This window comes from Electrophorus electricus, chromosome 16 (assembly GCF_041902795.1).
Source record: "Electrophorus electricus isolate QZ-2024a chromosome 16, ASM4190279v1, whole genome shotgun sequence".
NCBI lineage: Eukaryota > Metazoa > Chordata > Actinopteri > Gymnotiformes > Gymnotidae > Electrophorus > Electrophorus electricus.
The window spans coordinates 7,744,883-7,767,729 of NC_137512.1; the positions used below are offsets into that span (position 1 = coordinate 7,744,883).

The 22,847-nt window shown below is 39.7% G+C and overlaps 1 protein-coding gene and 1 long non-coding RNA gene across 2 annotated transcripts; one reads left to right on the forward strand and one right to left on the reverse strand.

Annotated features, from left to right (window-relative positions):
• Positions 1–12,773: 12,773 nt before the first annotated feature.
• On the reverse strand, positions 12,774–17,875 carry LOC113581331 (uncharacterized). The gene is made up of 3 exons (XR_003411058.2): positions 17,639–17,875; positions 13,452–13,591; positions 12,774–13,059 (listed from the first exon to the last, which is right to left on the reverse strand). It is a non-coding gene; the product is annotated as an uncharacterized LOC113581331 (long non-coding RNA).
• Positions 17,876–18,664: 789 nt separating this feature from the next.
• Positions 18,665–21,418, forward strand: lbx2 (ladybird homeobox 2). Its single transcript, XM_027017093.3, has 2 exons — positions 18,665–19,450; positions 20,253–21,418. Exons 1-2 carry the CDS (start codon positions 19,126–19,128, stop codon positions 20,711–20,713), a joined length of 786 nt encoding a protein of 261 aa, XP_026872894.1. The 5' UTR covers positions 18,665–19,125; the 3' UTR covers positions 20,714–21,418.
• Positions 21,419–22,847: the final 1,429 nt, after the last annotated feature.

Genomic DNA, 22,847 nt, shown 5'->3' on the forward strand with positions numbered 1-22,847 from the left:
GCTAGCCTAATAAACCCTGCCCCGACTGTTAGCACTGCCTCGACCTTTCGGTTTCCACTCTTACTGACATTTTCTCCAAATGGAAAGAGTGAGAGCGAGAAAGAGCGCTAAAGGATAAATCAGATGTTTCACTTCGCTTCCCCGTCTTTTATCGATTTGAACCATGGAGAACTTCGCAGAAGGGTCGATGTTCCATGTTTGTTAACACTAACTTGCTGCTGGACGGGCAGAGAAGATGGAGTTTCGGATTTTTTTATCCAATACTAGTCCTAATAATGTTTTAGTGATTTAACAATATCGTTTGGTTGGAATCGCCCGGTTCTGACGATCTCTAGGTATTTCCTGTGGGTCAAAGACAAGATATACGCTAGTTGTCATGGTTACGTTGACAGAACAGTGTTGGATACGTGCGTAGACTTTTCCCTGTGGATACAGCATTGATAGCGTATTGCATTATCCTGAGACGACTACAAAGACTGGAGATGTGAAGGGGCTGGTTTAGATTAAATAGCCTGTTAATTATTCAGGAGACTGATATTACACACGAAAATCTACTCTCCTTGTTATTAAAAGCTCTGGTAATTACTTCAGAGCGTATCAGTGTTCCAATAACATCTATAATGCTGTTAGCAGGGCCTCCATGTGTGTAATTGGTGAAAGTGAACAATGTCTTTTTAGTTGTGTGTGCGAGAGAGAGAGAGAGAGAGAGAGAGAGAGAGAGAGAGAGAGAGAGAGAAAATATAATTTTATGTTAGCATCTTTTTTACTAATAGAAATGTTTTATATTTATGCCATGAGGTCATGTGAGGTATAGACCAGTGTATTGCAAAACTTTGCAGTCCAAAACTTTGTAATCCAGTTATTTTGAAATTGGTAAACTGGTATGCAACTGATACAGGCTTTGATAATTTTAAGGAATTTTTAAAATAATAATAAAAAGTGCAAAAATATTAAGTCCCTACATATAAAGAATATGTGTAAGATTTCTAATTATGGTTTATTATAATTATTGTACAGTATTATGTTGTGATATGTAACAAATATATGATTAACACATGCCATATATATATATATATATATATATATATATATATATATATATATATATATATATATATATATATATATATATATATATATATATATATATATATATATATATATATATGGTACATGTTAATCATTTTGTCAAATGTGTGTATGTGTGTGTTTGTGCATGTGTGTGTGTGTATGTGTGTGTGTGTGTGTGTGTGTGTGTGTATTTGCTTGTGTGCACTACAGGTCTCCATACTGCTTTCTCTGTCCTTCTGCACTCTCTACATCACTGCAAAAAAAGGAAGGAGTCGCTACCAGATGCTTAAACAAACACATCACCCAACTGCCCATAACTCAGCTCCACTTAGCGAGGGCTGTCAGTGGAAATGCGAGCAGCGCCGGGGCCTCTCCTCTCCTGCCGTACGCGCACACCGAGCGACCTGCAGGCGAACGAAAACAGGATCCAAGGAGAGGAGAGGAAGCCCATCCTCTCTGAACTTTGTTTTAATCAGCCAGTGTATTCATCTGTGTTACCGCCTCTCTGTTCCCATGTGTGCTAAGTAACGAGCGCGGGAGAGGAGGAAGACACCTGGGAGTGTGAGAGAGTGTGAGGTGCACGGGTGCGCTTGTGCATGTTGAGAGGTGCAGATCTGGGGTTGTAGGGAGCATGTGTGGGGGAGTCATAGGGAACCATGGGGCCAGGGGTTAAGAGTTTGCAGGTCATGAGGTCACTCCATTTTCCTTACTCTCAGCCTCATCTCTCTCTAAAAGCCATCACCGGTGTACTTATGAGAGTAATTTATTACAGTACACACTGCCCGCTGTGGCCAGAGAAATGAGAGGAATCCCAGGACCACTCACTCACATGGTGCACACATACTGTTTCACATTTGCTATACATTACAAGTCATTAGGGGACCTAATTTAGCCCTTTGATAGTTAGTCCTTTTGGGGGGAATTATTGTTTTATTGTTACATTTAATACATACATCAACTAAAAATCTATAGTAGTGTCTGTGTGTGTGTGTGTGTGTGGGGGGGGGGGTTAGTTTGTTCGTTATATTACCTTATTATTTTTCTGTAATGCTTTTCTGTCCAATCACCAGCTCTGTGCTTGGGTGCATCTGAAATTTGCCTTTTGCCCTCTGGTTACTTGATAAATTATCCTCCACTGAGCTGTTGAATGATCTCCTTAATGGAGTCTACATCGTTGAACAGCTAACAGATGCTTCAGTGAGCAGGCATGCTGAGCCAAAAGGTGCCGAGCAGGGGTCATGATTGCCGTGATATTGCTGTGGAATGTTAAATATGGATTCCTCCAGCCACTCTTGCACTTCCTCCGTTAACAACAGGACGGGCTCAGTTGAAAAGCAAGAACGATAACCATTATCACACTCCTCAGAGGGCCCGCAGAGACAGACGGCAGAGGAGAATGTAAAAGATGCAGTAACATGAAGTGGGGATGGTGGTGAGAATTACACTGGCCTCCTGGTATGTGTGAAAGACATCCCTCGAACTTCTAAAGCTCAAACGCAGAGCAGGCCCATCACTTGTGCAAGGGCTGAAACATAAATTGTAACGCAGGAGCTGGGAGGATGGTGTGGATAAACAGTTGTCTTTTCCTCAGAGAGAAACAATAGCAGAGGCCAATCCAGCCTTATATTCATTCACTTCCAAAACACTTTAAATGCCATTCTACAAGCTACAGGTTAAAGCAGGTGCTGACTGCAATAATATTATAGCAGTACATATCAGAGAAATCACAGATGTTAATTTTTTGGGAAAGATGACCATCCACTCTTTGTTTAGAGAGTGAGAAATACTTCTCTCCATAAATAACTGCAAGAAACTATATGCTTTAGTGGTTTGCCAGGAATGTGATTGAATTAAAAATGCAACTGCATGCATGTGTGCACACATGTGCGTTTGCGTGCGCGGTGTGAACCCGATTTCTCCAGAACTGCTCCACCCTGCCAGTTATCTGTCAGGCCCTGACTGTGTCTCATGTGCAATCAGTAAACGATAGAAGTCATGGAGAGAAAAATGGAAAGAACGTTCCAGAAGAAAGAGGCCTCAGCTGGCTGTCCTGACCCCAGCTAGGAGCACGGACTGTCCTGTGCACTGTGATAAAGCAGCTTTTCTCACGGAGGAAGATGGATCTTAAAGAGACAAATTTTGTATCCCCATGCTAATGTTACAGCCTTGTCTCTACAGACATTACTGCCAAGGCCCTCTGATGATGTCATGCAATAGTGTTGACTGAGATGAATCTGTTCTGGCCACAGATGAGGAAGGGTTTTTTTTTAAGGATAGGGGTTCCATCAGTTAATACAGTCTGATATATACATCAAAACATAACTGCACTAGCCTGTACTAGAAGCTGAGTGAATGCTAAACTTTGCAGGATTTTCTGTGCAGCTGTGGATCAGCAACAGTTATATAATTTCTTAAGTATGTGAGCAGATAGCAGTTCATATCTGTGCTCATATCTTTACTGAAACTAGATCTTCACACTGACAAACTCCAACAGACATTTCCTTACAAAATGAATGATGCCTTCTTATTACTTATGTAATATGTGAGTTAAAGCATTCATGCCTAAAGCTACTTTCAATCGGGAATAAATTAAATTTAAATTTGAACAAATGTTAATAGGGAACTGGGGGATACATAGCTGATTTTTAACAGCTATTTTTTTTTATTACACTATGAAGTAAGTATGCGCTTTCTATCTCTTGATAAAGAGCTTTCTTTTTGTTGGTAATGCATTCACAGACAAGTGGTATAAGTATAATTTTAATATTTTTCTTAATCAAAGTTATATAAGGATTGTTTTTAGAGAAAAGTGTACCTCAAGGTTGTTGTTGTTGTTGTTGCTCAACAGTTCAGTTGTTCATTACTGATATACATAAAAAAAGGGTGAAAGCACCCGATTTCAAATTTAATTGGGGTATGGGGGTGAGACACATCTGAGGAAGAAAGCTAGAGAGTTTTAGGAATTACACAACTCTGAATATGTTGTACAACCTATAGTCCCTATCATGCATAACTGCCTTGAAATTTCCACTGAGAAATCAATAGTTTCTATTGAGTAAATGTCTTCCTCGTCAGTGAAAATACTTGTTGCAACAACTGGAACAAAATAAAGGACTGTGGCTCACAAATCTGCATCAATATTCTGTCAGGCTGCTACAAAATTAATGTGAGCACCAATATAAAAGTCAACAGGCCTACTGAACAGACTTGAGATTGCTGTAAGTAATACAAAATATTTGAGGTGCTACCAATGGGGGAGGTGTTGTCTTAATAGGCTGCAATTTACAGAGGTCCATAAAGTAAGCTATGACCCAATCTGAATAAGAACACAGCTATGGAGAGTACATCTAAAGTGAAGAGAATGTCATATTGTTGATTAATTTTTTAAATTAAATATGTAAGTTGTGTGTGCAACAATAAAGCGGGCATTTTTAATCGTGTGTGTGTCTGAGAGACACAAATAGAGAATAAAAGGAGGAAAGAGAGAGAGAAGCTCACAATGTTTCACAGTAACCAACAAATTCTTTTTAAAGTTGAAAAAGCATACCGAGTTGGATTATAATTCATCTGTGGCTAAAGGGAAGTTATACAGTGTGTCCCTGAGTGTCTGAAGTGTGTCACATCGAGGCAGGTACCAAGCTACTCAGGCCCAGGGATTAAGGCTGCAAGACTGAGTTGCTGAAGAGTACGGTCACAGTGCGGACGCGAGCCAGTCAGCTCTCCGCCTGAGCGAGACAGCGAGCCGGCAAGCACGCTGCGTCTGGGAATTGAGGCTCATTGATCTGTCCTCTCCACTGTGTCCCCGAGCCTGTAAAAATCATTAACCTCCCTGACATGTACACGCTAAAGCTCGGGCCCAGTATCTCTGTGAGGTTAATTAAAACTAAACGCAGGGAAGGGGTTGGAGAAAGGGCTGCTCTCACGGGACAGCTTTTAAATGACAAAAGAAAGAGCGAGCACAAGTAATGTTCTATGTGAAGGTCTGCGCTCATTGGATACACACACACTCACACACACACTCACACACACACATGCACAGACACGCACAAAATTGTCATTGTGACATGACTGCAGTTACATGCGCACAGATATATTGAGATATGACTTACATCACTGGCTCATTACTGTAACCGTTTCTCTGTAGGACTTGTTTTAATGCTCTTTTGTGTTGGGAATAGCTGTCGGTATCCCTCGAGATATTGTTATTAGCTAGCTAATTCTTTATGTTCTGTTTTCATTAGAAGAAAAAATGCTTTGCTCACATTTGCCAAAGATTGGATGGAGAATGAAAATCGATACTTAGACTGTTTTTATCTTATTTTACTTTTGTTCTGAGAATTCGTTTTCATAATCACTCTCCGTGCCTCCATTGTCAAAGCACTTGTATTATGACAAAATTGTATTTAAATTTGTTGAAGTCACACATTGCATGTTGTAGGCCATTTTCTTCTGTAATTGATGGTAATAGGAAATTCCAGCTTTGTGTGATTAGATTTAGGGGCATCATTACAATGAAGCGTCCACAATGCAGCAGCATTTCTTCATGAAATAAAGAAATGAAATTGAATTTTCAGTGACCCTCCATCCTGCTTGCACTGCTCAAGAGCAAGATTATTATACATTTTTAATGGTTTTATTATTGAAACTACCGATTATGCCTCAAATAAAGGCATTTTAATATCCTAAGCCTTAATAACTGGGCCTGTGACGGAACATTCTGCCATGCTGGCCTAGATACGATTACCAAAGCACTGCGCAATCACTTGCTGCAAGTTCCTCTCCATTTTCTGCTGGATAAACCGGTTACGCTACTGCAGAGCGGTCAGGAAAGAGACACTTCTCCACTTTATTGCCTGCTATTGAGCACGCTTATTGCTCTGCGTTCTCCAGTGTGTCTGTCCCAGGTCGGGGAGGCGAGGCAGTGTGTGTGTGTGTGTGTGTATGTGTGTGTGTGTGTGCACGCCAGTGTGGTTTTGCACTGAGTTGTTCTCTCTCCCAGAGCAGATCAGTAATTAAAGCAGCGTAGCTGAGTCAGCATGGCGGGCGTACTGTGAAAGTGCCAAGATTTGCAGTGGGGTAAGCAGAGATAGAGACGAGGATGAGATTGTCAGTGTGGTCAGTGGTGTTGAAAGGGCTGGATTTAGAGGGGGGAGCTTAAAATTGTTAATATACAATTTGTGGTATACCAGTGTGCTTGTTTACCTAAAATTGGGTGAGGGGTTATTCATATGGACCCTCTTTCAAGGTATAAGTTGTGCTTCTTTAAAGCTATGACAAGCTTGAAAGTGATTCTTACACACTTGCATTATCATATGTGGTACTTCTGTTGCACTTTAAACACACGGTGGCATCCAAGCACAGTGTTGCTAAGAATTACTGAAATAATTTGGAATAGTGCTGCCGGCTGGTGTTATGCCAGATTCTGACATCCACTATAAATGTGTAGCCCTGTAAACTGGCTGCTCTAAATGCAGCAACCTGAGACAAATATAGAGCATTTCTCCACCTGATATATGACATTGCCATGTTGGCATATGGCTATGGCATGATGCAGCCCCAGGTTCCTGTTTCTATAAATAGTTTCATGACCCGGTCTTATTAAAAGAGTGATAGAATGTTTATGACAGAATGTGCATGTTCCAATTATGATGACCACAGAATGATCGATATGGTAGGCCTCTGCATTTGTAGTGTACAGGGTGTGAAAGTAAATAACACCAGAGAAACGTTTATGGAGGCTTTTTGTCAAGTAAATTGTACTGCACCTTGATTTCCTGGTAATATGAAGTGCATGTAAACACTTAAATGAGCCATTCTGTAATGTCGAAGTAGAACCTTGTTTTGTTTCAAAGTTCTTCCCCATTGTAAAGCAGACTGCTGCTTACAGGGTAGCAAAGAACCAAACTGCACGAGACCATCCGAAGCCGCCTGTCCGCTCCCTGCGCCGGCCTTCCGCTCTCTTCAATACTGTCACGGAACAACGTGCGGCATGACGGTGGACTGTAGCTCGGCATTGTGTGTGTGACAGGCCGGGAGTCATCCGTGATGAATGGGCCTGCCAGCAGTCCTGACGGCTCCGTTGTTCAATACATATGGATACAATACCACCCGCCTCTGTGACACGCTGATAGGCTTTTGTCCCCGTTGTTTCCAAGACGCTTCATCTCGGCCACCCCATTGTGGGCCCATCCAGCACATCTGCATTAAGCACTTGAGCTGCTTGTCTGGCAGGACGGCCACCACTTTTATTAACCAACCCCGCGTGTCTGTGCCGGAGCTTTAAGTGGAGTGAAGAGACCGCAGGACGTTTGCTGCTTGAGGAGACGCGTAGCTTCAAAGTGTGCATCGCTCATGAGAGTAACTGTATGACAGAAATGTATGACCTGAGGCGATCAGCGTTTCTGATTTCTTGCTCAGTGATCACATAGAAAAAAATTTGCAATGCCGGGTGGGCATCTGGTAAAGGAGGGAATTGGTAGATGTCCAAAGAATTTCAATATTGACTTTTTGTTTTGCTTGATCTGTTTGTTTGTGTGTGGGATTGTTTAAAAATGCATACACTCTGAATTACTGAAAAATATGTCACGAGACGGCGCGCTGTTTTAAGTCAAACCAGTCTAAATACCCCAAAAATGGTGGTGATTAATGACTGGACAATAAATGAAGCTGAAATTAATTTCTTACCATAGCTACTTCCCAGAATTGCATTTATTAAAAGTAGCTACATAGGCTTTCTGGTGTAACAATACATGCATCACATAAATGTCAAAATTAGGTTTGTCTCTTTAGCCATCCAAGAAACTATGAAATAACTGATAATTTGTCATGCTTATTGTAGATGTATCTATGTTGAGTTAAAGGTTTTGGCAGCACAGAAGCACTAGATGAGCTACATAGCCTCATGTTAGAAAGGTGGACTATGACTATTTCATTTCTTTACACCTATCTCTGTCATCTTTGTCATTTATCACCTGCTTTAACTAAGGTTCTGGCACAGGTAAAGCTAAGCGCCTGACACTGCATGGATGGTTGGTGTGCAAGACATTGCATTGTTGTCTGACATATTTACAGCAGAGATTTACAACCTCCTTTAGCACTGTCATGCCTAATTGTTTATCTTTTTCCCTACCAAAACAGATCTAAACTGCTTAATGGTTGAGATGAATATACCAAAATACACACACCTCCCACAAAGAGCTGTAAATAAGAGCTCTAAGTTAACCACTCTCATCGAAATATAAAAGAGATCATATATGTTCTTTTATGCGCACACTGGACCTTTTCTGCCATTACTGGAAAGGAAGACCGGTGATGCTACAGGTGATGAATCCAGTCTATGGCACGCAGTATGGTCACTGCCTCCATAGATGCGCATGTGCACACAAAAGATGAATGTGGTTATCTCTTCCAGATCATTGGTCCCACTTCTGGACCACTTCCTGTCTCAACTTTAATTAAGATTCCATTCGCCTCAAGTGCACACGTAGCCATATGCACAGCACATCATGTATGGATAATGTACAAAAAGACATTGCCTTACAAACAATATGTTAATTTTTCACTTCAATATAGTCTTAACAAGACCATTAGGCACAGTGACCCAGTTTTAGACATTATCTTTATGTTTTGCACAGAAAACCTCCAGTATTCTAATTTCCTCAAATCTGTCTAAGTGTACTTTATATTCTGGATGGTGTGAAATATCTTTTGTAATTCATCAAGTTTACTACCTCCACCTTTGGCTTATACTGAAAGCCTTGTCGTCTGACTAATTTACAGTAGCGGCTTAGAAGCTCCTTTAACGGTGTAATCACTTACTTTTTATCTTTTTCTCCACCAAAACAAATCTAAAATGTTTAAAAGGATGAAGCTAGTATACCAAAACGCACAAACCTACCGCCCACATAAAGCCATAAAAAAAGAGTATTGCGTTAGTAATCACCGTCAGCGAAAAACGAACGAGTGAATTTGTTTTCATGAGTCCACGCAGTACCTCCCTGGCGATACAGGAGAGCAGGACCAACTACAGCTGAAGCTAGTATGGCCGCTGCCCCCAGGGACACGCACATGCACACGCACTCACGTGAACTCGCTCGGGGACTGTTGCTCGTGGATCGACTTGAGTGTGAGCCTATTTCTGATATTTATGGGCTACGGGGATACAGTAAGTTATGGCGCAGCCAGGGCTGAGACCTTCCTCCATATTTTCACTCCCTTTTCCTGACATTTTTTTTCCCCCTCAATTTGACTTCTCCAGTTTTCTTTTTTCTTTCTTCTTTTTACTTTATTTTTTTTTTACAAACCAGATTCAGATATTCTAAAATATGTTTTTAATTAATAAAGTTTTACTAATTATTTATTCCTTATTTACTGAATTATTATATTATTAATCACTTTAATCAATTATTTTGAATTTACTACCTAGTTGAATTGGTGGGGTTTCTACACTCAGTTTTACGTCAAAGCTGATCCAAATGGAATTAATATCTCAGGTACTGAACAAATTTTCTGGTTTCTCCTTCGAAGGGGCGTCCAGGAGAGGAAACGATAACGGTGTCTGGTGTGATTTTTACAATAAGAATGATTTTGATTTACTCTTAAAAAACAACGAGCACTGTGTTGTTACAACTAGCCTATACCACTCTGTTTGTTTTACATTCTTCTATTCGCGCAAATTATTAAGATAAGCAGCATGATTCCCCAAAAGAGCGACCGGTCATTCTACCCTTCTCTGCAACCCGCGCGGAGTTTACCTACATCTTGAGTTTCGCTTTAGTTAATGTGCTAATCTGTGTGATCTATTCGCCTCACGATCTCATACGGTACATTATTCCAGCGCGATAAAGCAGCAGTCACACTCTGCGCTGCAGTCCGACATTCAGCTAATCCCTCTTGCGTACCATGAGTAATGTGGCACCGGGGACGAGGCCTTTTTCCTACGTAAGATGACTTACTTCCAAGGAGTGAATAGTTTCTGTTTCAGACTGAGTCCAAAACCAGAGGGTAAATGAAGCCTTGGCCGGGTGTTTCTCTGGGATGTTTTGAAAATTTATCTTTTTGTCCTTTCTGACAGTGCCATTTATCTGCCATCTCCAATTGGATGCTATTTATGAGACACGGCTGGGACATGCTTCTTACCATTCCTTATATGTAATCAGGGCAGAGATGGGTTGCTCTTAATGTAGCCAGCATTCTATATTTCAAGTCATACAGCAGTAAGAACTTTTGTGCATTTGGTATTATTTCTGTAAACCAAATTAACCAAATTTAATATGTTGTCAGATAATAACGTAACCCCATTCATTTTTTCCACTCTTTCTTTCCCTCTGTCTTTTTCGCTCTTTGTGTGTGTATGTGTGTGTGTGTGTGTGTGTGTGTGTGTGTGTGTGTGTGTGTGTGTGTGTGTGTGTGTGTGTGTGTGTGTGTGTGTGTGTGTAACACAAAGAAAGAGAGAAAGCGAGAAGAGAGCGTATGCTTGAGCCTTGGGAAAGTTCAGCTCCTTACTGGATATGTACTTATCCTAAATATTATTTGACCTTCCCGGTGCGAGCCATTACTCTCAGTGGAGTCACTCGCAGATGGACTTTCATTGCATTAATCCTCTAGATCAGGTGGGTTTTGTCAAAGTGTTAAACTTAAATACTTTGGGTCATTTATCTTTGCGGAGAAACCGGGGCTCTGTCAGCGGCCAGACGAGCTATTTCCTCAATGCGCTCTCGCAGCGGTGTGGCGCAGGAGAACCGGAGAGCGCAAGAGCTGATCATAGCTTAATCAAATCCTCATGCGTGCTGCTCCACTGCCCAGGGAGGCGAGATGGTGTGTTTCGGGTCGCGACGCATCGCTGGAACCTACACTTCTCCGTAGAGGTGGCTTCAATGCACCGATTATTTATTTATTTGTTTTTTTGTTTTTTTTAAAGGTAGCTCTCCTCGTAAAACGTTACACCGATGTGCCTTCGTTACCCGTGGACCTGGGGAATTTTATGATAGGATGATTTCATGCGGCCCTCCCGCTCTCCCCATTAGGCGCCCAAGTGACCACGGCTAGAATTGCCGTGATTGATTCCACTGCGGTTCCCACAGAACAATGTAATACTATTTATCTTCATGAAGCGCTGATACGAGCCTAGAGTAAACTCTGAATTAAATCCCCTCTTTTAGAAGCATAGACTGGGTTCACAGAGAATTTCATTAATCGTGGCTGATATTGTTCCAACCGCTACTTACATAATCAGCGAATAAGTTATTTTCACATGTGAGGGCATGTTACAGGTCACACTTAACTGAATGTCTGTTTGTGCTTTAGTGTACGCTGTCTACTAAGTGCGAACTCTGAGTGACTGTACATATCTATGATGAAAAAGTGCGTCAGTTGCATCAAAACTGATAAGGCTTACATTTCGAAAACACTGAATCCGTGCATTTATTATCCTTTACGTTGGTATCCTTGTTGACTTTTTTAAATAATTCGTCGTGTATTAAACAAAACTCACGGTGCAATAGCCTGGAATAAGACGATGGATGAAATATTCACAAAGCAAATAAAATGTGTTTTCAGAGATACTATCAAAGCATAAATAGTATTTGCATAATTATGTCTAAAAATATTCATTGCTTTTTTTCCCAAATACTGCGATGGTGATATAATGTAATAATAAATCTATAGGCTAAAAATGTATAGAGAAATAACAAAACTCATGTGCAGTTGTTTACATGAGAAACAACATTGTTTTTTATATTAGGTATACCTTACTCTTGAAATAAATATCTTATGACAATGACAAACTTGCATGGAAGATGATAATCCATGAGTAGTATATCGGGAAAATTAGTTTACTTAAGATTCCTTACCATAGAAGTAATTGTCTTACTATTATTACTTAATGCAAATCTGACCTAGGATTTCACTAATACCTGGTGCAATAATAATACATCATCGGCTATGATTTACGAAATAAAATCACTTTTCCTTCAACTTTAACCAATCTTGTGTATTCGTCGTGTGACCATGGTGACATCATTCTAGGTCTCCATAGCTGACCGTCATCATTATTGCCTTGATCAGACCGCGTCGTTTCTCTTCCTCAGCTCAGATGACGTTACTCACAAAAGCAGCATCCAGTGTGTGTGTGTGTGTGTGTGTGTGTGTGTGTGTGTGTGTTTAGGAAAGGGTTGACTTATTCCGAATTTTAAATGTTTTTTCCAGATCTCCAGGTTTACTTACAAAACACTGTCAAATGCTGCATGAATGTACTGAGAACGACATGTTGGATTTTTGTACAATTCTATGTTTTTGTACAATTGCAGTGAAGCCGTGTGTGGTGTTTTTTTACCTTCCAAGATCATCATCATCATCATCATCATCATCATCATCATCATCACCATCGTCACCGTCGTTGACGTCGTGGTCGTCAACATCATCATCATTATCACCATCACTCACAATTATTATTATCATTATTATTTTTGTTGTTGTGGTAGTGGTGACCGTGGTGGCGGTTATTATTTTGGTGTTGTCTTTGCTGATGCTGCTTTATTAGATTGACTTGTTATATTAGGTACTAAATATGTACTAAATGTAATTTTCTAAATTTTTATTTAATTTTAATTCAATTGTAATATTCATATATCAATAATTTTGAATCAAATACGTGTGGGTAGAACTCTAAATACATAGGCTATGATTCATATCAGAAATAACTTTTTATTACATTTTTAGATTCAAAATCAGCTTTTTAAACGTATGGATTACACTTTAATGTCTATTTTTTATACGTTTTATACACAATCAGTGCAACTATAATTAGTACATTATATATTAACAATGAATTAGCATAAAAAATGATTGTTAGGATGATCTCGTGGCCTGAGCCCTTAGTGAAAACCGCGTCTTTGTGGAAACCACGACGCAGATGTGCGTAATTGCGCGTGTCCATCAGTGTGGGGAGGTGCAACGTCAGCGGTCCATTCAGGTGAGAAGAGGAGGGTTCTAGAAGGAACGAAAGCGGTTGTCATTTAGAGTGTTCGAACGTTCGAATCTTATTTTTAGGTACGTGATATGTGGAGGCGGAAGCCTAACACGAATTGTCTTGCCCGATCCCGCTTGTGTACCTCGGACTGTAGCCTGTCGTGATGTGATATATAAACAATAAAACATCCGAAATGTGTTCTGACCTAAATGTGGGACCAACAAATAAATTGTCGTTCGACCATGAGTAGTGGCTACATCGAATTCACACGGACATATCTGTATCATTAATTGTTCTTTATCAGTGGTACTGATTCTATTTCTTCCGAAACGCACATGTGCTCTGTCTTGGAAAATAGAGGAAAAAGCTCCCGGGGTTTTTCCTCCGCCTCTTTTTATGATCTCCAACCAACCATAGAGCGTTGGCGAGGAGCAACATTGTTCCCGTGGGGGTCCAGGCCCTCTGATCCGGCAGGGGACCGCGCGACCGTTTGTCCACAGTTTGAGGCTCCGGGAGGGCGCCCAGTCGGGAGTCCAAAACATTTGTCATCCACTGAAAGAGAAAACATCAACAGGTACTAAATACCGCGGAACATGACACCACCAAAAGCAACACGGGATGTAAAACAGCGGGCAACGCCAACACTTTAATTGTTGTTTCGGTGACGTGTAGGAGATGGGTTTGGATACCACTTTGCCACTAATCGTGCTCTCCTTAAACAAACGTGGATAATGAAGCTACTTACTGTTAGTAATGAGGACACAAGCCCATGCGCCAGCAACTCAGAAAACAGCAATGAATAAGCTTCACACGCGCTCCCAACGTGCCACACACAATTAACCCAGAGGCCTCTTCGAACCTCTAAATTAATGGATTTCCGATCTTACTGGTGGTTAATTGACTTGTGGCTGTCAAAATCAATGAAAAAAATAATCAATATGACATTAAACGCCATAAACAGAGCATAGAAGACAGAGCAGTCTATTGAACGTTTGTGTCTCTCTTGTGTAACCGCAATATTCTTGAATCTCTGACCCCTTAATGCGAAATATATAAGCTCTAGTGGACAAGCCTTTTTGGGCTACTATAAATTTCCTTAAATTTATGAAATTGCTATGCATAATTTATGCATACACTTCTTCTTGCTATTTATCAGTGTTCATCAATAATAATAATAATAATAATAATAATAATATCACCATCATTGTCATCCTTGTCTTTACCGTCATCACTAGATTGTCACGTAAAAAGGAAATATTTCAGAGCCTATATTGTTTTAATTTATGACATCTAACCTTTTCTATTCTATTAGTTTTTTTATGCTTTTGATTTTGACTAATAAACATAGCTTCACAAATAAGTAATTTAATCATTTTATTTATTTATTTATTTTATTAAACAAGATTTTCTTGTTTGATTGATCTGAGTTCGTATGTCTGTAGGTGTTCACAAAGATTAAGAGTTATCGAGTTTTCTATTGCCCAAGAAGCCTGGTTTATCAGCTTTTAGTTTCGACTGAAACCATATATATTCTGTCCCAGCATGTATTATAACATGCCCCAAATCACCGGTAGGCATGTTAGATTCTGCCGTCTCGTCATATCTTAGTAAGTTTATGATTTTTAGGCAATTTTGACCATGTGGTGATTGTTCACATAGGCACGCAGACGAGAGGGTTAATTATTCATTCTAGTGAATACGTCACCAAACTGAGACGTGTGCACAAGTCAATAAGGTTACATCTTAAATCGCTTCACGGGTTAAATCCGCCATACAACTGATTAGCATCTACTACACTGAGAAGCATTATTTATTTTTTATTATTATGAAACAGTATATTCTTCTTTTGATCGCCATCGCAATGATGTTAGGAATAGCCCCAGATTTAGGTCAGTGGGTGTAGGCTGAAGAGTGTAGGCTTGGTGGAAAATACAGCTATAATCGAAATCACCGGAGTGGCTACAACTACCCCCAAACATATCTCACTTGGTATGGCACGGTTAAAAGTCACCTCATGACCCCATGTTAATGCGTATGTCCCCGTATCGTGTGTATACTGTACTTAGTACAGCTGTTTGGAGTAGGCAACCGAAGAAAGCAACTGGCGGGAGGGCAAATTCTATCAGCAACAGATCCGTCTTGAGGACACAGTACAACACGAATGAGCTTCAGTTAAATGCCTATAACTTACCTTGTCGATTTATTGTTATATATGCAGAAATTATGTTTTAGCTAATTTCTTCAGTGCATTCCAGGACTAAAACGTGGATCAGAATTGTTGCACCTGCTTCGGTCTGAAAAGGTGGATATAGATTGGTCCTGTGCCTCATTTTCTTGTTCACTGAAAGCGCGTGAGAAATGTAGTCATCATAAAATGAGAGCGAATTATGAGTTATCAGCCCATCTTTTAATCTAGCTGCGCCTCACAAGTGTTTACAACTAAAATTACTGTGAGCACATTTGATACGATAAATGAATTTGGTCTGTGAAGCTTACACTATTTTGCTTCACTATATTAATACATTCTTCATTTGATATTTCACGTTTCTAAATCAAAGGTAACTTGTGAATTTAGAATGGTAAACTGGTAAGGCTGGTGCGTAAAGGGTGTGACACTATGCAGAGCACTTAAAATAAAGAGATAGGCAGTGATCTGAATGAATGTTATAATGGTATTTTTTATTTAGTTAGCCATAAAATTACATCCATTTCCTCCACGAGGAATAAAAACAGCTTAAAAAATTCTGGATGTAGATTTAATATTTCCACTAACCAGGACTGTCATTTATGTAAAATATCTGCGCAGAAAAGTCTGCGTTGCAGACACACTGGCCACGAGACCGAGAACTGCAGCAAAAATAAAACCCGTCTTCCCTTTAGACTTGATGATTGATTGTGTCAGGTGTTCTGTTTCTAATTAACGTTTAAATTAGGCCAAAGACAACCTTTCGAATTGGCGCTGCTGTGCCAGAGAACGTAAAGATTTTTTTCAAGCATGCAGGGAAACGAGATTTCCTTAGACTTATCTTTAGAACTAATAATGATTGTCGCACTTGAGAGAAATGTAACACCACGCTGAGTGCGTTGAGAGGCGCTTCGGTTACGCTGCCCATCCTCGTTGGCGTAGTGTGAAGTGCTATTGTTGGCGCATAAATGCGATCATTCTCCATATTAGAAATTCTATCCATTCACATTGAAATATTATACCCATCTATCGCTCAACGGGCCTTGCTTTACTCTTCCTGGCTGAAATACACTCACTCTTACAGCTGACAAATCTAACAGTATAGATTCAACCCAGCGCAAAGCTCATCAAGAGAAATTGCTAAAAGTTTATATTATTATAATTAAGGGTGGCCACTTGAAAGTAAAACTGTTTAACAATACATGCTTTGTACACACAACTAGGTTTTGAAACATGAAGTATAACAACAAACGTCATTCATCCAAAAAAGCACGTAGTATATTAGGTCACTATTACAAGCAATAAATAGTACAAGAGACTCTATTGTAGTAAAACTTTTCACGGATCGCATTGTCACACGTTGAGGGAGTTTCAAGCATCTCCCGCTCAGACTTTATGTGTGTGTGTGTGTGTGTGTGTGTGTATGTGTGTGTGTGTGTGCGTGTGTGTGCGTGTGTGTGTGTGTGTGTGTGTGTGTGTGTGCGTGTGTGTGTGTGTGTTTAATTGTTACTCATTTCCCATAAACATATTCATATAGGCTCAGTGTCACCCACGTGGACTGGTCTGAATCCACCCTAATAGAATGTCGTGCCGCTTTACTAGTCGTAGGCTTCTGGCTTGTTTTGGTCCCTGTACGAATGTCACCATATGGTACTTCTGGCAGGGACAATGCCGTGTTTCGGCAAGCCTTTCATTCATCGCCAGCGGCTCGTGTAAGAGAAACATCTATCACTCTAATCGATTAAAATCCCGATGAATCTCATTGTATGGTGACGTCATTTTAGCCCTCTGCCATGTCTTTTTTTTTTTTTTTTTTTCTTAAAATAAATAAATAAATAACCTTGTAGTAGAAAAAATCGTGGACACAAAATGTGCAATAAATTCTACAAATTATGGATAAACGAATTAAAGTGGGCATATTGTTTCTAAACTGATATTGGGCGTATTCATTATGTTTGTAAATCAATATCACCTTTCCGTAATTGCCTGCTTTTTAGTCTTCAACAAATAACCATCAAACAAAAATATATTCTTACCACATATAAACACATAAGAATGGATACAATAAATTATTTAATATATTTTCAATTTTTCTATACATTTTTAATTAAGCTAATAATAATAATTATAACGTTGAGACATGAAAAATATAAGGTATAATGAAAGAGCTAGCAAAAGATTTCCAAATTATTAATCCAAAATATCCTCGTATAGTGTTAAATATAGCACATGAATTATCTCATTTGGAATTTTGGTAGATAACAATAAATATACACTATAATGTACCATTACAATTAATGACGAAGAACATAGCACGCATGCACATCTACAAACTGAGATATTAATAGAATACAAATACAGTGCTTTGTTTTTGCAGCGCAGCACCATGCTTTAAAAGCACGACTGAGACTTACCTGTTTTTCACTGCAAGCTTTTCGATACGTTTCCCATGTGTACACAACGAAGGAGATGCCTCAAGACATAATATGGATTTCACTGTCCAACGTATCGAAGAGACAAAAACCGCGCCATCCATCGTGACAAATGAACGTCGATCCGCTTTTTACCTGCATCTGCCTTCCGTGGATTAAAGGAGCAACGCATTGTCCCGATTTCATCTTTAGCGGTGTGTTACTGGAAAATTTTCCGGTCGTCTGCAACGTAACTTAAAACTTACCTTGAATCGTTTACACGTAATCATCCTCAAACTGACTCTAATGGTCTACTGAGTTAAAAATGAAAAAAAAAAAAACTAACTACGCACAAGAAAGATTGTGTTGTTGTTGTTTTTTACACTTCTGTTTATAAATTAAGACATGTTAACCGATTAATAATTTGCTTTTAATCCTGTTTTCAACTTATTTATGAATACGATTTGATTTGAATAAACATTGTTTAATAATACACAAAGGTCTTACATTTAAGTTTAAAATTGCTATAGTTTTTCGGGTATCGTTATTATTCTCGCCACTGAAATATTTCTTGATTGCTGAAATTAGAGTCACAACGTTTTTTTATTTGACAAGAAAGATAAAATAATATATAAGTAGTTATTTGTATTATTGTTATTCATTCTGTGGAGTAGAGGGATGTAAATAGAATGCTGTGAGGTTTGTTGCGGTTAGTGGTTCGCCAATCATGTGGAGGCTGTTTGAGTGTTAGGCTCACATCCTCATAACGGTCCTTGATATTTGAATAATTAGCCTCAGCAATAATGAGATCACTCTGATTTGCAGAACCGATTGAAAGAAGTATACACTGTCGTTACTAATTGAGTCAAAGGAACACTACCAGTATTATTTTAATGAGCACTAACGCTTCCTTTTCAGAGAACAGTACGCGTGGAACACGTGGTTCACTCTAAGTGGGAGTGGGGTGTCAGATGCATAAACATCTCGAGCCGTCTTCCTTCTCTTTAAACTTCGGTAACACCGCAGGGGAAACTCCTCCTATTCTCGCGTCCAATTAATTATTATGGTCTGGCCCTTTAAGACAGAGCAGCAGGTCAGCAAGTAGTGTAGAGTTTCTCTAATTGAACTTCGCCCAATCAACAATAACTCGTTAGCAGTTGCTTGATCTTTCTTGTTTCTCCGAGACAGTTTATTTTCGTGTAGCGAATCGGCCCCCAGCCAGTGCCGTTATACTTCCTAAAGATCTTCATGGGGCTCTTCAGAAAAAGTTGGACTCAAACAAGGGGACTACGTTTGTGGTGCCTATGAGAACGCAGCCTACGCCTGAAGCATGGTGTTTTGGGAAGAGCATTTCAGACTGAAGATCTTCAAAGATTCCGTTTAAAGAAAACGATAAGGCCCTGAAACGTGGTATTATATGCATAAACCAACGGTCGAGGCAAATCAGTCGAAGTAGAAAACTTTTTTTGAAATTGTTTCTTAGGACTGCGATGACCTCCAGTAAAGACATGAAGACAGGCTCTGTTTTGCAGTCCAGCGGCGAGGAGAGGAGACGGGGTCCTTTGGACCAACTCCCACCCCCTGCCAACTCCAACAAGCCTCTCACCCCATTTAGTATTGAGGATATTTTAAACAAACCTTCTGTAAAGAAATCGGTCGCTAATCTCTGCCCACCCCGAGCGCTCGAGAAAGTGACTGGCTCGAGTGCGGTTCGCAACGGTATCACCACTCCTTCGTCGCCGTTATGCGCTCTGGAGGAGCTAGCAAGTAAAACATTTAAAGGTCTTGAAGTCAGCGTTATACAAGCAGCAGAAGGTAAATAATTCTTTTGTATTGTATTGTCGTTATTCCACTGATATGCATATTACTGATAATATTTTCGTGTTTCAAATTCAAACAAATAACCGAAAGCATTCTTTGTTAGCCTTTTTTTGTGACTCGTGCATATATTCCTTCAGCCGCAGTTTTATTTTCAATTTAACGTTTCGCTGGAATGCAGTAGCGAAAACTTTGAGGCATATAGCGAGGTCTTGTATGCTCTGAACACTGTCAGTCTTTGACATTATTTGTCAGATGTCAAATATTCAGCGACATATTCCGGCACGCTATTCCATTTTAATTGTTACGGGAATGCTATTAAGGTGGCAGTATTCTATTTTTACAAGTGTAATTCTGTTATGATTTTGACTTTCTGCCAAATGTTTATTCTAATATGCGAAAGCATGTTATTACATGTAGCCTCTGCTTAGGAAACTATGTGCATTAAAATAATTATGCACAGGAGTCTCATGCATAGACTTCTTACTGTCCTTGGTGAACTGTCAGTCAGATATACAGCAATGGTGGTGTGTGATTGTCAGAGACATAGAATGCCCTGTCCCTTGATTACTGATTGACTCGTGAATTGTTTTGATTTGCTTGGGAGTTAATAAATGTATTGCTTGGGAAAACTTTCTCATTTTATCAAAAACAGCTGTTGCGCAGCTGGACTGAGCAACCACGGCCTAATACACGATAGCTTCATATAGCACATGGCATGATGCGCATTTTAGTCTCACAACCATACATTATTCCCAAGAGATCTGAGAGTTTAACTCTTCTGTCTTTCCATTCGAAGGTCGTGAACATTTAAACGCCTTCGGCCAACGACAGGCGTCCAAGAAGCGACGAAAGTCCCGCACCGCTTTCACGAACCATCAGATCTACGAACTGGAAAAACGCTTTTTGTATCAGAAGTATCTGTCACCAGCCGACAGAGATCAAATAGCACAGCAGCTGGGTCTGACCAACGCGCAGGTTATCACCTGGTTCCAGAACCGACGAGCCAAGCTCAAGAGAGACTTGGAAGAAATGAAGGCAGACGTTGAGTCCCTCAAGAAAATCCCACCGCAGGCATTGCAGAAACTGGTGGCCATGGAAGACATGGATGACCCCCAGGGTGGATCGGGTCCAATCTCCCCCAGTATATCTCCATCTTCACACGGCCACAGAGCCTTCCCTCAGTCACCGCCCTCTTCCAGAGGCCAAACCACAGACGAGTTCTCTGAGGAGGATGAAGAAATTGAAGTGGACGATTGAAAATAGGCCCTTATTTTCACAAATGGGCATTTTTCACTTTTGCACGGACGCTGACTCTGCGGAAGAGTTTGAAATTGAAAGGATGTTTTTCTCTCGCTCATGTTTTAATTTATTGCAAGGATTGGAAAGCCTTCAAGATTTCCCCGTTTCAGACTGAAGACGTGCGTCAGGAGTACATTTTCATTCAGTAGGATATGAGAATTGATTAGTGATTGTGGTACAGGATCACGACTGCAACATGTGTATGTACATTTAAGTTTTATTTCGTCACATAATTTGAGGGGAAACGTGTGCAATTGTTTTGTTACACAGTTCATCATCACCATCACACTATTTACATCGTTATAGCTGCTAATGATACGTATCTGCCAAATGTGATTTTTCAACTAATTTCTCAAATATATAGACATATTTATATTTATACAGTGTAAAAATAGGCTTGCAATTTGACAAGCATTCACTAAAACAAATAGTCCTGTTGAGGATAAGATACAATTGCTGAAACATTTTCTTCCGTATTATTGATATATGAACAATTGTACAATTGTACAATTATGAATTTTGAATAGATCTTCATGGCCAAATTAGTGAAATAACAGGAGGCAAGGTTATGTGTATGTCACCTTACGATGCATTTTACGATAAAGTTACTGTAACATTCTATTTAATCACCATTTATGTAAATAAAGGGTATATGATATTTCACGTTGTTTCTTGCTGTGAAGTTCTAATCTGAGCCTCTAAGTGCATTTCTGCATCTTGATGGCAATGTGAATATATTGGCTGAAATGTATTTATTGACCTGGCATGTAATTTATTTTTAAGCATTATTATAACAAATAATAATAATAATAATAATAATAATGATAATAACTATTATTATTATTATCATAATTATTATTTGTATTATTCTTTATTTTAATTCCCCTTTACCCTATTTGATTGTAGTGAAAGCTGTAGTCTAGGTTTATAACTAAAATATGTTGTGCGTCCACTATTCGGATTAACATCAACAACAGCATAACATAGGCCTTTTATATTACTATAAGTAAACATGCTATCTTGGGGTCTGTCCTGTCTTAACAAATCGTGTTCTCTTCTCATGGTAAGTCATTGTATGTGTTAAGTGGCTCGAGCTCAATTAGGGGCAATTGAACATCCCCCCCCCCGCCCCCCCGCCCCCCCGCCCCATGCCCTCGTAAAAAAAGCCTGTCACAATGACTTTAGCGCTCTAGGCTGGCAACAAAAAGCTTGCTTTCCCCTTTGCGACATATGGTTTATGAATTTTCCCTAACCCAAACTAGTCAACGTGATTGATTAAGTTAACCCGCCTTTGCCGCACATAAACAGTCTCAGTCGGTCGGGTCGAAATAATGCCCGGCATCTGTGCCCCTTTAAATGCGTGTGTTGAAAAACGCCCATGAATAGCAATTGATTAGCATGGGGTTCCTAATGAATAAATCTCAATAGGAAGCCGAAAGAAATGGGAGGACTGTTGCCTCTTTCTCTCCGCATCCGCGTTGTCCGAACAGCCGTCTGCTGAATATCTTTCGGTCCATTTGTATCAGCTGCGAGAAGATCAAGGCAGAGGTTTTGGTCAGGAAGAAAACGGAGCGTTCAGGCGCACAAATGACTTAATCGCTCGGAATAGTAAGGGTTGAAAAGTCAAGTAGATTTTTATGAGGGCATTGTGGGAAGGACCGAAAAAGGGCCAATAACGAGTTGTCATTGCCGGTTAAACAAAGTCAGACTTCTCTGTCTCTTCTTTTGCAACGCCTGGCGCGTGTGATTTGCTAGAATTTGTTCTCGCAACATAAGAATTCTAAATATTTTGCAACATGACTGAACATTTTAGTGGTTCTGACTGCAAATACTGCTAGTCAGGTTATATCAACATTCACACTTCAAGACAGTTATTGTTAGGAAAAACATCTGCCCCTGGCCCTGTCGACATCAGTGTGGATCTTGTTTGAATGCAACAGAAAGACTTGTTATGTAGCATTTATAAATACCATTTTACATGTTAGATGTGTCAATTTGTGATCCTGTTTTGGAGATGAAAGTGGTTTATTACTTGCATAACTCATTTAAGGTCATTCTCACGTAGATTACAGTCTATATACTATTAAGATAG

Coding starts and splice junctions, on each gene's coding strand:
- lbx2 (XM_027017093.3), top strand. CDS start 19,126: ATGACCTCCAGTAAAGACATGAAGACAGGCTCTGTTTTGCAGTCCAGC. Junction 19,451..20,252: donor CGTTATACAAGCAGCAGAAG/GTAAATAATTCT, acceptor TTCCATTCGAAG/GTCGTGAACATTTAAACGCC.